This window comes from Ciconia boyciana, chromosome 6, assembly GCF_034638445.1.
Source record: "Ciconia boyciana chromosome 6, ASM3463844v1, whole genome shotgun sequence".
Lineage (NCBI taxonomy): Eukaryota > Metazoa > Chordata > Aves > Ciconiiformes > Ciconiidae > Ciconia > Ciconia boyciana.
The window spans coordinates 59,451,470-59,467,542 of record NC_132939.1 but is presented as its reverse complement, the minus strand read 5'-3'; the positions used below and the strand labels follow the sequence as shown (position 1 = coordinate 59,467,542).

Here is a 16,073-nt window from a genome sequence, read left to right as displayed (position 1 = left end):
GAAATCAATTTGCAGAAAGTATCTATTAGAGATCTATCATTCCATTATGAAGAGCTTTACTGAATAATGCAAGAGAAAAATCCCAACACAAGTCATGACACTGCCACTGGAAAGATTTCAATTGTAGCGGCTGGTGGTCCAGCCCACAAAGACTACAGGGCTACATTTAGTCTACCAACAGTCAGCTAAACAGAAGCTGGAACAAGCAAAAGCAGCTACTTTATTTTAAGTTGCAGGGGACAAGAAACAGGAGGTATGTAGATGCTAGAAGATGGATTGCATATACATTTGGACTTACAAGTAGGGTGAGGTAAGGAAGGAAAAATACTCGATTTCTAAGAAGGACACAACAGAATATTATTACTTTAACTTACAGTATGGCACATTTAATGTTACTGTTTAGTTTCCTTAAGCTTTCTAAGAGGACAATGGCATTATTAGGCATCATTTTCCAATAGTAATTTGTCCAAGTGTGTGAACTCATAGTCACAACAACTGGACAGCAAGTGGCCTTTGGATACATGTCCTTCAAAAGAAAGTATTTCAGATGGTTCCCTTTAGCCAGACAACTACAATAATACTTCAAACTAGGGCATTAAATTTGATTTTAGAATGTCAAACAAGACAATTATGGCTTGCAATCCTCTCAGAGATGGGTCTAGGCAATGTTTAAATGGTTTGAAGCATCTTCAATGTATGTTTTAACTACTAACAGTTAACTGTTTTGCAGACTGTCAGATGTCAAAGCATAATGCAAGCTCCTTGCAATTTAAGCACATAACACAACCCTTTTGTAAATATTCTGACAAAGCTGGCCCACAAAACTCACTGCAGACACAGAAGTGTGTGTTACAAATGACCGTTATTTGCATCTGTGGGGCATTATGACTAAAATTTTGTCCATCTGCAAAGAGTAAGTGCCACAATTAATGGTTTTACACTAATTCCCCCAACTGAATTCATGTAAGTGCAATATTACTACAAATACATTTCAATACAAAACAAACACCAAATTATACCTGCAGTGGCAAAAAACCCCCAACCAACCACACACGCACACACAAAAATTCACTGCCTATAAAATACTGGATACCAATTTGGGGGTTTGGCCAGCATAGCCTAGTGTTCACTCTCAAACATGCCAGCCAAACAGGCAGCCGTAGATAAATTAATATTACCTCGGGGAGTAATCCTTCAGAGGATATACTGCAATAGTTTACTGAAGTCAAACAGTTGCGATATAGGCTTGAAGCACGGACTAGGAGAGGTAAAAGCAGACTAATGCCTACCTACAACTCGGAAGTAGCCCCCAGATAATAGTCATCCTGCAAGCTCCATCAAGTGCAGGTATTTTGTTCTCTTCCACAGCAAGAAGCATTTAACACTGCAAAAGTGCCATTTTAAAACAGCCTTTTAGTCTTTAGATTTCTTCTTACTCAAGCCAGTCCTAGTTGTTCTATATAAGTCTCACGACAGAGTTAAACACTTAAATCTACCTAAACTCCTGTAATCTACCTTAGCTCTTCACTATTTCCTTCAGAAGTGTCATTGAAAGAAAGGGGTTACCAAAAAACCCCACCCTTCAGAAAACTCTACAGGAACATTTTGTAACGTGTCTTGGCAGTACTTCGTACAGTCCAGCTAGAATTAAGAAAAAAACCATCTACCTACATCATAAAACTCAAGCTGGTAAGTATATCCATCCATTACGCACTTGAAACAAATTTCCAAGAGACTTTCAAATACCTTCACAAGCACAGATCAACAGGTAAAGTACTACCAATCTAGCCACAATACCTCCACAGGACTGGCAAATCCATTTTCAACGTAACAAGTATTATCTACAAGATACAGAAGAAAAAACTCAGCAAGAAATTAAGGGATTTCTTGGGGGGGGGGGGGGGGGGGGGGGGGGGGGCAGAAATCTACAGCACCCTTTTGAAGAGGGACACCACATCTGAAAAACTTGGACTACGCAAATTCCTCCAGCACAGAAAAAGAGTATCATCCCAGTTGCAAGATGGCACCAGATACCTTTGAGAAAAGTTCTGCTGTCTTTACTGCAGTACTTCCATTAGCCACCTTTGCCTGTTATCTCTTTGAAAATAAGAGTGATGCTTGATTCTGGTATAAATAAATATTAAAATGCAGAACACTTTGTAGTAGAATTTGACAGTCATGGTAGTAAACCCTTCTTCGGTATCAAAACCACTGAAACAAAACGGATTGTAAGCACCTAGACAAAGGGGGGGAAAAGCACACAAGGTAAACTTGCCAAAAGCAAGCACCAAGCAAATCAAATTGTTGTCTGAAAAAATAACTGGACTAGAGAAAAAGGTCAGCAGCAAATGCAACGCGTGGTTTTTAAGTTCTACAAGATACCTTTGTTAATGGATGAGAGTACATATCAAATTCATGAATGACATCAAGATTGGAAGGATTTTTTCAGTATGCAGCACAGAATTGGAAATAAAAACACTCTCTAATAAACTTAATAGAATAAAATTCAATGAAAATGCTACATGGCATTTATCAACAACAACAAATCGAAGCATGGATAAAAGTGGAGAGAAAGCAGCAATATGATAAGAAACAGCCCAAGTCAGTCAACACTATGAGCAGGACTCAAAAACATCAACATTATTCAATATGTTAGCAAGAATATTAGAAGACAGACACAGGAGGCAATAATTCTCCCTTACTCTGTACTGGAGTCACTGTGGAAGTACTGGATCTAGTTTAGGTATCACAAATGCAAGCTAACAGAAGCCAATATAGAGGAGAGAAATCAAATATTTGGAACTCAAGATCTGAGAAGAAAGGTTAAGAGAACTAGGTTTATTTACCTTAGGAAAAATGAGAGGACAAACTAACCAGTTTTCAAATATGTAGAAGCCAAAGGCAATAGTCAACTGCTCTCTATGTCCACAGTAAATATCAGCATTCGGCCTGTTTTTTTTTTTTCCTTGAACAAGAAGTTTAGTTAGATATTGGGGGGAGGGAAGGGAAGGGAGAAAACTAAGCACCAAAAAAAGTTATTTAGGGGGGCTGTGGAATTCTTGTTACTGCAGGTTTAAGAACTGGTCACAAAGATGTAGGTATACTTCACGCTGCTTCAGAGCAAGTGTATCTTCAAAGATCTTTACAAATCTCAGCATTTTTATAGCTCATATATGCTACTGAAACATACTTTTTTTTTTGGAGGCCTGACACAGCTTAGTGATCTCTAAATATAGAGTAATATAAACTCACCTTCCCACCACATCTTGAGAAAATTTGCTGGATTTCTCCATAGATTACAGCTTCCAATCCAGAACTGTCTCACACTACTCTTCCCAGAGCAATATACTAAGCACAGTGACAAATGTCACACATTACCATTCTGTCGTTGAGACAAGATCCTAGATGAACAGTCTACAGAATGAAAGTCACCACACCAAGGATAACAATTCTCAGCTGGACAACAAAGACTCCAGTATCAAGCCAGACATTAAAAAAGGTAATTTAGAGAACTGCAAAGGAAGGAATCCTACATGTCATCAGTATTTTTACTGATAACCAGGACCTACCAGTATGCTAACTCTTAATATAAGAAGTTGAGATACAAGATTACTTTCATCTTAGTACAAATATAATTATTTCTAAGCCACTTGCTCCCCATAAGGTTAAAAAGATAGTCAACAGATTCTGCCCTCCACCAACCTGAGCTTACCACCCACATATGTTTCTACTCCAATACCATTAAAAAATACTGTAATATTCTATAGTTATGGACAGACTGCTGCTTTAAGTAGCTGCAGAAAAAAGTAGAACTGAAGACAAAGCCTCTTTTCATGAGAGAGAGGTTCCAAAAATGAAATAACCAATGTTAGGAAAGTCTGCCACATGTTAACAAAGAGAGTAGTCAGAATTTAAATACAATGCAAAAAGCTTCACATAATGTAATAAGCTAAACTACACATTCAAATTTCATAACTTCTCAATATGTTACGTAAAAACTAGGACTGTGTACCTTGCGACACTATTGCTAATATGCACCTGTATATGACTGTATTGCAGTGACAGTTGCAGACAAACTTGCCCAGAAACCTTCACAAAATACAGAGAATAACACATTAATTATCATACACACAATTTTTTGAAGGAAAATGCACTAGCTTCCTAGTAGAAAGGGAAACAAATTTGATAGTTAATGTCAGCAACAATCTAGAAAGCCTTGTTTTGTCAGCCATTCCTAAGGCAAGGAAGATGAGATAGTGCTCTCCTTTTCAAGACTAACGAATCAACGAATAAATCATTGTGCAAAGCTAGCCATAAACCTTATTAAAGTACCCCAAGACTGCCTCATAAGCAAGAATCAAGTAACAGCCCTCACTCCCAATTTGGGGCTGCAGGAAAAGGCAATCCATCCAAAGCATCAATGCATCATAGTTTGAGCAATAACTTTCGAATTATTACCTTATAGCCCTATTCCATGAAGAAGCAAACCCCTAAAATAATAGAAAAGACCTCCTGTAACACCTATAACTTGCTTAATCAAAATTAAGTAACAATCCCCCAAGAACAGATCATTCTGAATCTGACTTAAGGCTGAAGCTTTATTCAGGTGAGACCTCATAGGGCAGCGGATCTGATCTGACAGCCCAGGCCACTGAAGGGCCTTCCCTCCCCCGCAACCCCTTCTTTCCTCTCACTGTGCCTGCTAATATCTGACCCCAAGATGAGACAGTTTAACTCACCAAATCAAGAGAAAATCTGCCCAGAAAAACAGCAAGTATTTTGCTGCTGGTTTAGCAAGCTGAACTAGCTCAACCAGAGGCTGAGCACTGCCAAAGACAGCAAGGAGACAGAAGCACACTGCCAAGAGAATACTGTACTGCTAGACCATCGTTTTCAGCTGTCACTAGATGAGTTGAGTTCATGAAAATTTACCACTTCTGTTTAACAAGGGATCACTGTACACATCTAACCTTAAAGCCAAAGTTAAGGAGGAAAGGGAAAGCCCACTGACACTCAGTACAGTTGAGAATAATTATGTACTTACATAAGTAAAGCAACCACATCTCATTCCATCACAGTTTAATTTCTCCTTACTAAACTATAGGTTCATTCCTTTTTTCAGTGGATCCAAATCAGAAAGCAGCAGTTCTGTGGAAGCCTGCATTGCCTTATTAACACAAAGAGAGCTGCATAAGTTTCATTATAAAAATAACAATGCACTGGCTCATAATTGATGTGCTTTCTATGACATGGAAAACATGGAAACATGGTAACATGTTTCACGGTAATGGTAAAGTTTAGCGGTAGCATGAAACTGTAAAAACTGAGCTTCCTTTTTAAAGAGGCGGAGAACAAAGTTGGGAGAAATTACCTTTTTGCTTTAAAAATTCTCTAAAGACAGCTTGAAATGCTGCCCAAAACTCTCTCCTGTCTCTCTACCAAACTATTATCATTGTCTATTAGTGCTTCCATCTCCACACCACTGTCCTGGACACTAGACGTAACTTTTCAACCAAGTTTCTTGGAAGAATGATCAAGGTTAAAGAAACATCCCTGGAAACATTTTTTCTTTATATAGGTTAAATATCCTAAACAGAACACACACGTTAGCAGTCTACTTAAAATGATGACTTACAAACTAAATGTAGCAGATGCAATGTATTTAGGATTTAAGGGAAACTAAAAGAAGAAAGCTTAGCATCATTGATTTCAAGAAATATCCTCTTAAGTGGCATCTTTGACTCAATATTACATTATTTCTTCTTAAGTGTCATCCATGGCTTAAATGTGACTCTTACTTGATGTGTACTGATCTGCAATGGATTACTGATGCAAGAATTATCTCAGTATGTAACAGACACAGTTACTTAAAATAAAGTTCTGGTGGTTCTTTCACTTAGTAAAAATATTTCACTTAGTAAAAATATAGCATTTTCTTAGCAAGAAAAGCAGCGGACCTTAAAAAAAGATAAAAAAGACAAAATCATAGCTACCTGACATATACACACAGCACAGCTTCACTAAATTAAACTCATACTCTAATATTCTAATATGACTTAGACAAAATGAAAATTATAGTCTTAAAGTAATTAGGGAAATTTTTTAAAGGGATAGTTAGATAATTATGAACTAACAGTTAAAATTGAAGTTATTAGCATCTGTATGATGCAGAGGATCACAAATAGCTTGGTCTTCAACAGATAAAGTTGCTCTCCCCCTCCTGCCCCCAAGAACAGGAAGGCATGCAGAGTTTGACAGTTTGTCCAGATTAAGCCAGAATTACATACTGTCAATTTAGGTAACAATAGCTCTCTCCCTTTTACGATAGCCACAAGATATAACTCTTGATTATGAAAAGCTCAAATAATCAGTTGAAAGACTGTCAGCCTGTTCTTATGTCAACTTTGTACATAGACAAAACAATGACTTCCAACTGAATAGTTTCAAAGTAAATTCCAAAGAAGCAAGTATTACAAGTTTAAGACAGGCCATCTTCCCCATTCTCATTTGAAGCATTTCCTTAAGTGTGTTTGAATCGATTTCAGCTCTTTCTCTAGTTCACTTTACTAAAGTTAATGTATTATACATACAGAATATACAGTTTATTTTAAATTCTTAACACTGTAAAAGGTCACTGAAATGAATTCCATTCTAACAATGCGTATGTTTTACACTACTTAGAGAAAAAAGTATTTAACACCTTAACAGGTATGCCTCAAAGCTCACAAGTTAACAGTTTGACAAACTAAAATTTTCAGTTACTGTGTATCACACCAGCAGTTTTTAGCATCTAAAAAAAAATTAAAATACTCATCTCAAAGCAATTTTTATAAGTTGAAAAAGTTATTCAGTTTGCTATTTTCAATGAAGTTGCAGGCTTTATATTGTTATTTTTCAGAAGTGTGGCAAGAGATGACTAAGACAACTTGCAAGAATCACATGTACCATTACTAACTACATAAAGCCCTGCTCTGTAGTCTAAGTGAGAGAACTCTGCAGTTACTCTGTGTGGAAAAAACAAGAATATATCAGAATCCAAACATGGTAATAATTGAGGATACACATTTTTAAAGATATTGCCACCCACAATACCTTGTAAATAGTAAAGATAGCAACTGCTTATAAATAGCAAGTAGTTTGATACAAAATACTCATTACATGCTTAAAGAAACTATTGTCCAAGTATTATTTAAAACATAACTAGATTATTACAATTCATTAAAGGGTGAAACTAAAATCCACATGCACGCTTTTCCATATAATTATACAGGACATATAAGATCTGTTAAGTCACAGCCAACAGATAACCACGTAGGCTTTATTCTCCAGTTGGTGCTTACATTTTATACAGAGGAGGAGCGATAGGGGCACTAGCTTAGGACATAGTAGATTCAGGTATAATTACTTGCTCACCCACAAGCTTCCTGCACAGCCTTGCATATGTCACTAGTTCTCTCTGCCTTCATCCCATGTTGAATGGTGGGCTAAGAGCAGGAAGATTTCAAGGTACTCACATTATGGCAGCTGAGTCCCAAGTATGTGAGATAATGAACATCCACTTTTTGAAACACAAAATAGAAAGCTGACAATCATTATAGCTGTATTTATGTATATTAGGAGTGACACATGTTCACTTGGCATGACAAATTCTGAATCCTTCTCTAAATCCCATAAAATCAAGGACCTTAAGAAACAACAAGTAGAAAGGGTTTGTTCATAAATATGGTGACCTGAAAGATCAAATGCATGCACTTAGTCCTACATCGAATAATGACAGGTAAGGAGTCTCTCTCAAGTGCATCAATAGTTCTTTCCTGTAAAAGCAACTTTCTCTATGTTAATTATCTGACATTTAAAACTCAGCTCATTGCACTGCTCCCATTTAGAAACAATTCTAAAATCAGTCCACGCTTCAAAGTCACGATAAAGGCCTAAAATTACAGTGAATACTGTAGCCATTCAGTCAAAGCTAGAAAGATCCTGGAAGCAGGGATCTGACACCACCATAATCACACCGGGCATTAGTGTCCAGCAAACTCAGACCTGAAGCAGCAGGTGAAGGAGGCCCAGGGTTGCCTTGCCAATGGAAAGCCAACCCTCATTCCTGCACGCCAAGGAGGGCCCAAGCAATCGCATCCCTCCAAAGGGCCCCCACACACACACCTACCGTTGGTGACACCGTATTTGACGTAGCCCATTAGTAGTGAGCCAGCGCCGGTCCCCTCACACAGCCCTCCAGCCCAGGCCTACACTCCCCCTCCCCTAACCGCTACCCCACAGGCCAGTTAACCAAGAGAGCGACTGAAGTCCCAGCCACAGCCGAGCGCCAACCGAGAAGCTGCCAGCCCCAAGGCCGCCGCGGGGGCGCCGAAGGAGAGGCGGCCCGGTGGGGCGGCCTCTGCCCCCCGCCCACGGCGCAGCCCCCCGCGGCGGGACTCCCACACCCCACTGGCAGCCGGCGGACCCTCGGCGGGCGGCGGGCGCAGAGCCCCCGCCAGTCCCCCCCAGCCCAGCGGCCGAGCCCCGGTACCTTGCGGACCCCCTTGTAGATGTAGAAGTAGAGCTCCCGGCCCACATTGAAGCAGAGCCGGTCCCCGTTGCCGCTCTGGTCGTTGACGTTGACGAAGGAAACGCGGACCGGGTTGGAGCCCTGCGAGTTGAAGGGCACCCGGTTAGGCCGGCTGTACTCCGAGTGGCTCAGCAGCTTGTACAGCCCCTCCCGGGTGGTGAATTGGGTCTTAATCTCGTTCATCTCCTTCCCTCCTCCCTCCGCCGCCATCTTGGAAAGGAGCATTCATCCTGCCCCAGTGCCCGGATGTAGCGCCACTGCGCAACCGCCGCCGCCGCCGGCGCTCGCGCGGCCCTGCGCGGAGGCGGCCACGCAAACGGCGTAAGGGGGAGGAGCGGCGGCGCCTGTTTACTGCGCGTCTGCGCACGCGCCGGGCTGCCTGCCCTTGGGGGGGCCCTCGCGGGGAAGGGGCGGGGCCTGCGGGACGGGGGGCGTGGCGCCGGGGGGGCGGGGGCCGCCCAGCGGGCGGGGGGTCGCTCAAGATGGCGGCGCACCGGGGTGCCCGCGCCGCAGTGCGCGTGCTGCGGGGGACGGGGAGAGAAGGGGTCGGGCGCCGGCTGGTGGGTGTGAGGAGAGGCTTTTCGGGCCCACGGGGACCCGTCGCCTCAGTACGTGGGCGTCTGCCCCTGGCAGCGCGTGGGGCGAGATGGTAACCGCCACCGCCTGAGGTGCCGAATGGGAGTCGGAGAGGTGTCCGTGTGCGCTGGGGCAGCGCCGTTTGGTAGGGGTGATGGCTCCCAGGTGAGAGCCTCCACCATGGGGCAGCCAAAATGGGGTGCTACCACCCTGGCTGCCTTCGTAGGCTCGTTTGCCTTGGCCCTGGCCAGCTTTGTCCACAGGTTACTGCCAGCGCACCTGCTAGCTCCTGAAAGCCTGGTCAGATGGGGTTGCTAAACCCTGCTGGGACAGTCCCATGGGTAAGGCAGTGAAGAGACAGCAAATGCAAATGTGCAGCTGTACTTTGATGCTTCATGTCAAGGCCACGCTGCCCGTGAAGGAGACGGTGCCAGCTTCCTTCCAGCTCTACACCAGCCTCTAAACTGCCAGCTGCATGCAGAACCAGGCTGGGGAGTTGACCTGAAATGTTAACCTGAAAAACTGGTTGTCAGATAACTCACTTCATTGTTCTGATCATCATGCAACTATACAACCAGCTGTGTTGCACAGTGAACCAGATCAATGTCAGAAGGAAGTGGCACAGGGTTGGAAAGGATTGTTTTCACTGGGCAGGGAAGCAGGACTGTTTCTTTTGGCAGCAGTTTCAGCTTAAAAGAGTTTGTCTAACTACAGCCTCATGATTGACTCAAGCTAACCTAAGACTGATCTCCAACTGTAAAAAAGGGCTTTGACCTCTCCTCTGTCTTCAGGTACGTATTTCCATTACTTCCCTTGCATCAGTTCTAGTGGTCATGCAACCAAAGGGTGAGTCAGATGCACCTGAAAACTAACACACACAAAGAAATGTGGGGTTCTCAGGTAAGCAAACTGTTGATCAGCTACCAGGCTGATCCGACTCATCACAGAATTGCTAGAGCCAAAATAAGGAAGGAGTGGGGAATGTGCAACTAGGGGAAGATTAGCAGCACAGAGTTAGATCATCTTATATTAACAATATAAAACACACTTTCAAGGTATAGTTTCATGCTGTAGCTGTGTTGCTCTAATGTGGCTGCTACCAAAGGGGTTGTCTTGCTCTGTTCTTCTTGACTGACTAGCTGCTGCTGCTACTTCCTTCACCAGCACTGGTGCTCATTGGACCTCATGATGAGCCATTTCTGAAAGATAAATGGATAGAGAATTAAACTCCCTGCAAATGTGAAATTAATAGGGTTAAATGAAAGGCACTGACTATGTAAGGGAGGGGACAGGAATGCACAGCAGAGCTGGAGGGAAGCAGGACCTCCCTTTCTTTCCACTAGATGAGCTCAACCACAGAAGTCTGCTCAGATTCCAGGGGGTTAAAGGGATTTAGTTTCAAATCAATGTAGTTCAAAGAGATTTAGCTTGCAGCTAAATATTATCTTGCTGCTCACCATCAAAATAATAGTATAAGGTAGCTGAGAGACATGAAAGAGTCGAAGATCTCCAGGTTAACCCATGCAGAATAAGGTATGTATCTGAGTGAATATCTGAACAAGTGCAGGTATTGAAGCCTTCCTTGAAATTTTTAAGATAAAGCCAATCAATAATGCCAATAGATCTTGTCAGCTTATCAGCCAGCCCTGCCAGATGGTATTGGTGACCTCCTAAAAGCACATAAAGTAGGTGAGCAGACCTGCAATTATTTTAAGAATCGTCTTGAGAGTGGTTCTTTCATGCAGAAATTTCATGAATGGACTTCCAGAGAGAAGGTCAGAATGTTTTCAGTCACCAAAAGAAGAACAGGGAATGCAAGGGTCTCTAAATAATGATAATGTTCAAAACAGACAAGGATTTAACAACAACAACAACAACAAAAGTGTTGCTGCAAGCAGGCATACTCAGTATGTCTTATTCATTACACACTGACAACATTGGATAGATCACTTGGAAGAACAAAGCAGGCAACTTTGGTAGAGGGACCGTGAGGAATGCAAATCGTACTGAAACCACAGCAGGCCATCTGTCACTGATGGAATGAGTGTGATCCAAAGAATAAACAAAGTTAACAAGTACCTGGTTATCAGCAGTACATGTTGGTGCAGAAAGTCAAAGAATTGATGTAGTGTTTAACATTTACCAAGAAACATCAATAAAAGCTGCTGAGAGATTCCACAGAGAATCCAAGACAAATATTCATTTGAAAAACACAGCTGCAAGTCACAAGAACACTATTGTACAGCTCCATCAACAATACTCACCAAATACTTGGTTAAAGAATGGGAAAAAAGAGATTACAGAGATAAGCCTTATGAAAAAATTCTCTGTACCCCTTGTAAATTCTTCTGTTTCAAGCTAACCAAAGATCATAGTTCTGAAATGAGCCCATGAGGACACCCCTAGATGTGTGCTTTTGTATGCACTGCACAACCAATAAAGAGAAGTCAGTCAGAATCACTGCTGTATCGTGCCTTTACTTTTCGCAAATGTTTTGTCAAATTGGAAAACAGACATGAACAAAATTCACTAACATTAATAAAACAGTGTGGTCCTTTGAGATTGATTTATGCAGAGCATAAATTGGTCCTGCAACTTTTCAGGATGTAGTATTAATAGTGCTTTTGCTGGCCATGAGGAAACTGCAGCCTTAAAACTTATGTAATACAAGTACAGCTATCAACAAAACTTTTCTATGCTTGAATTTGAATGCCATCTGTTACTTCCCTGAAAGTGTAACAACTGATATTAGTGATGTTTTTACCAGCTCTCCTGAGCCAAAAAAAAAGATGGTGACTACACCCATATTCCATCATGCAAACAGTATCTATTCTAGCTTGTGCTGCTTGCAGATTATGATGCAGGAATCGGGAGATCATCTCTGCAGTGTCTGTCAACTATAGTAGGTCTGTCAAGTCTTGCTTAGACTTCTGAAGCCAAAACCAGTTTAGGCATTTAGTGTGTGACTGGCTTAAGAGTCAGAAGAGTCAAAAGCTCTGCAATGTGTCAAATTTTAACAAATTATGAATGTGTGTGAATTGCTAACAGACAGAGGCATACAGAGATTTGTAAAACACATCTGAACTAGCCAAAAGCTTGATGCTGGTGAGGAGAATGGCATGCAAGTTCCATTTAATATGGAGAGAAGAAAAATAACTAGTGTTGGAAATATGTTTCCAATTACTTACATGGACTTTAAAGTATGTCTAACTTGCTTTCATCATGAGAAAATTTTGTTTATGGCATAGTTTCATAGCTCTTCATTTGCATTAAGAATCTCTTCTTAACCACTACATACATTTAACACTAAATACATGAGATAATGCATTATGATATGGATTACAAAGTAAAAGAGTGTTATCAAGTAAGTGTCTGCCATGCTAGAATAGATTGCATGTTGTTTGTACTCTCATCCTTCCTCAAGAGCAAGAGCATGTGAAAAAAGTTGTTTTCATAGTTGGAGGGGTTCTATTACTTAAATGGATATTTTTAAAAACATTTTAAAATATGTTTTTAAAGAAGGCAAGGTAAAATAAATCTGCTTTGCAGTTGGGATTGGATGACAGTGAACTCTGTTGTGTCTTTGGAAGATTTCATTTTGCTGTTTGCAGTCAGCTCTCTGTAAGTTGTCTCCTGAACAGACTATCTTACCTCCATAGTGAAGAGTGCTGTTCTTGTCAACAGCAGTTGTTGAAGCTGTAGCTGTCCTGGAAATTATGTTCTCTGAAGATAAGACTGAGATAATGAATTTAATGTAAATTCTATGGAAAGCCAGAGAGATTGGTTTGATATGCCTACAAATAGCTTGTGTTTCTAAGATGTGCTACAGCATTATATACTTCGCGAAACTCTCTAAATATGGAAGACATCCATACATATGGTATTGCTGTAATCCAGCTGAGGAATGACAAACCTGTGAATAAGTAAGGTCTGATTGTTGGCCAGCAGCAATGACTGAGTTTCTTACAAAACTGGAATTTCTAGACAGTGATGCTTATCAGCGTTGCAGTGTGAAAATGTAGTGCCATCGAGAAGGCCAAGAACACTCCTAAACTGCAGTCTGCGATAGACTCTTGTGTGTTTGTAACTTAAACAACAAAAGATTCAGTACGTAAATGCTTTGAAATTATTTTATCTTCCATCTTTGTTCAGCTGGTTTTCATTGGGAAGCTCGTGTTATCGTGTTATGATAATACATGGTTACTGATAGGTGTTGCAGGTCAGCCAAGCAACCTGTAGTTGGTGTGAGCAACAGTTAGTTAACAGTCATCCATGCAAGAAAAGTGGCTGCCATTGTGTGATTTAAGATTCCCTAAGCAGAACAGGAAATAAGCTGAAAAAGGTGTCCCTGGAAAGAAGGGATTTTAACAGCCAAGAAAAGGGAAGCATTACCAGCCTAAAACAAACAAGTGAGTTCTAAAAGGTGACCAGAATCAAGAGCCTCTGAACATTTTGCACTTAAGAGAGGTATGTGCATGGATGTCTTAAATTTATTGTAGGTTCCTCAGTCTCCCCCAGGTCATCTACCTAACTGATGGTGAGATCTTTCTCTGTTGCTTTGGTGTATTTCTCAAAGAAGGACTGAAAACTTGTTAGCACATTCTACGTTCCCTTATCACCTTTCTCACATGAGGCAATATTATCTCAAACATGTTGCAGAGAGCTTCAAAAGAATGGCTATCTGCTTTCTGTACAGTCATAGGAGGAGATTCTCCATCAGTGTCATAAGTGTAATTTCAGTTCCATGGCCTGAATGACTGTCTCCAAATTGTTTTAGATGAAGCATTGAAGTTTTAGATAGATGATCTTCTAATGGGACTTTTTATGAGTTTTTCTATGAGCTCACTGAAGCACAGGAGCTTTGGATACTGCATAGCACAGGCTGTTCATTCAGCGCTAGTTGAATCATTGCACATTTAAAGAAAGGAGAGCTTATTTCTCTGAATTATGTGCTGGCTTCATTATGGTCATTATTATGGTCATGCTCATGACTTTTATTTGCAAGTCAAGAAGGGCATAAGTTAAATTCACAAGTCTTCGCTATCCATCTGGTGTCCAGAACTTACTCATATCTAGGAGCTGGAAGATCGGTGAGTGGAACTGTGTGACTGTTTAGTCAAAACTTCCAAATACAATTTTTCCATCAAATTGAGATAATTTTTTTTATGATAGAGATTTTGTCATCTACAAGACAAAGAGAGATTGGCTGAGGAGAATGGGGATGTATTGCTATGACGCATCCATTCTTATGTCATTATCGTATGTACCTTATAACTTCATCACACAAAAAAATTAATTCATCATAAAAAATTATCAGCACTCTGGCTTTCAGCAGTCCATGTGCTTGTCTAACTGGAAGTCTGACTTCCTCCATGCCTAATGAGACTTGTTCAGTTTCTCTCTACTCTCTCCCTCTTGCTGCATATATAAAGCAAGTGATGGGATTACTAAAGAAAAGTGTGGTTTGAAGATTTCCTACGTAGAGTAGGCTCTTGGGTCCCTGCTTTTCTGGTTTACCTGAAACTATCATCCTTATCCAGGTCATGCAATATTATGTTCTTATGGAACATATCAGTAATCATTTAAGCAACTGTGCACATTAGTGTGACATTCCTTGTCTTTTGTCTCCATCTTTCTATGACCAAGTGCTAGGTATAACATGATTTATGTCATTTCCCAATAGCTGTTCAGTCAGTTGAGTTAAATGCCATCTGATGTCTATTTGTTCACTGTTATTTTTATTTTCATAAGTAGGTATAATGTGCTAAAATCAAATATAGGGTAGATACATACGAAATCTTAATGTATTTTCATCCCCTTTGGTAGTAATAATGATAGAATTGCTTATTAAAGACATGGTAGAATATAGAGAGCATCAGTCTGACATCTTTCACAGGCAATTACTTTCAATTTTCAAATACTAACTTCCTGATTCAGTGATTTGACACAGACGAGGACATTTGATAGATGCACTGGCACACAGGGATTTCCTTTTTTTAAAATCATCTAACTAAAACTTCACTGCGATGTCTAAATATGTTCAGAGTCTCTACATGACACTAAATCTGGGAGATGGACTTTGGAGACAGGACCGGTCTCTGTATCAGTGCACCATATGAAAAGGGAAAGCCATACACATTTATAAGCTTAAACTAATTTTTACAACTTTTATTTGTATTTTTATTTAAACTTAGAAAAAAAGCATAATATCTAGGAATTGAAGACAACATATACCCTTCCGGTTTTATATATGTAGTTTTATAGTTGTTTAGAGATTTTAAAAAAATTTAAAATAAGCAAGCCTGATCTAACCTACAGATTTCCTGAGACAGCTATTGGTTTGTGGAGTGGTGGTAAATGTTTGAATAGTTAAACATGTAATTCATAGAAAATTATTGAAACAAAGTATTTATTATAAATAATGGACTCATTGAGGGGGTTAACTTAAAAAAAAAATATGTTTAGAAGGTTAAAACTCCTATGCCATATATACAAGTATATATTGCTCTCTCTACCTATCTATATATATTTGTTCAGTATGACTTCTATAGAGAATATTTATATTTGCTGTATTAGCCCCATCTGGTGAATTCTAACAGCATTGCAAATTCGACAGACTTCATGCTGAACTCTCATGTCCCAGCTCTTAGATGGGTAGTAGGGCATACACAGAGGTCCATATTCCTCCCTTTGCCCACTGTAGCAATAGTGCAAGCGCAAGGGGGAATCCTCATTAGTACATTACTAACATAGTTTCTAAGCTTCTCTTTTGCTTTAATGGATTAATCTTACAAGTTAGGGTGCTACTATGTTCATTTGCATTCAGAAACATGAATGATCCATTAATGCACTGTAGCCACCCCGCATTCACAAATAGAGATATCTTCCATTTCTGTTCTTCAGTGCTGTTTGAGCTGAGGCCATGTGT

At 40.4% G+C, this 16,073-nt stretch overlaps 1 protein-coding gene across 11 annotated transcripts in view; it reads right to left on the bottom strand.

Moving 5' to 3' along the window:
* Positions 1-8,896, bottom strand: part of WDR20 (WD repeat domain 20) — a 47,826-nt gene extending 38,930 nt beyond the window's left edge. For 4 of the 11 annotated variants that reach the window (XR_012042951.1, XR_012042952.1, XM_072864100.1 and 1 more), the window contains exon 1: positions 8,531-8,889. Coding sequence is in view for 8 of the 11 variants with exons in the window: in XM_072864100.1 (XP_072720201.1) it covers positions 8,531-8,794 (264 nt within the window). In the remaining 3 variants the exon portion in view is untranslated. Of the gene's footprint in view, positions 1-8,530 lie in introns of all 11 variants that reach the window. The other 7 variants (XM_072864104.1, XM_072864103.1, XM_072864105.1 and 4 more) reach the window with 4 other exon arrangements.
* Between the last annotated feature and the right edge of the window lie 7,177 nt (positions 8,897-16,073).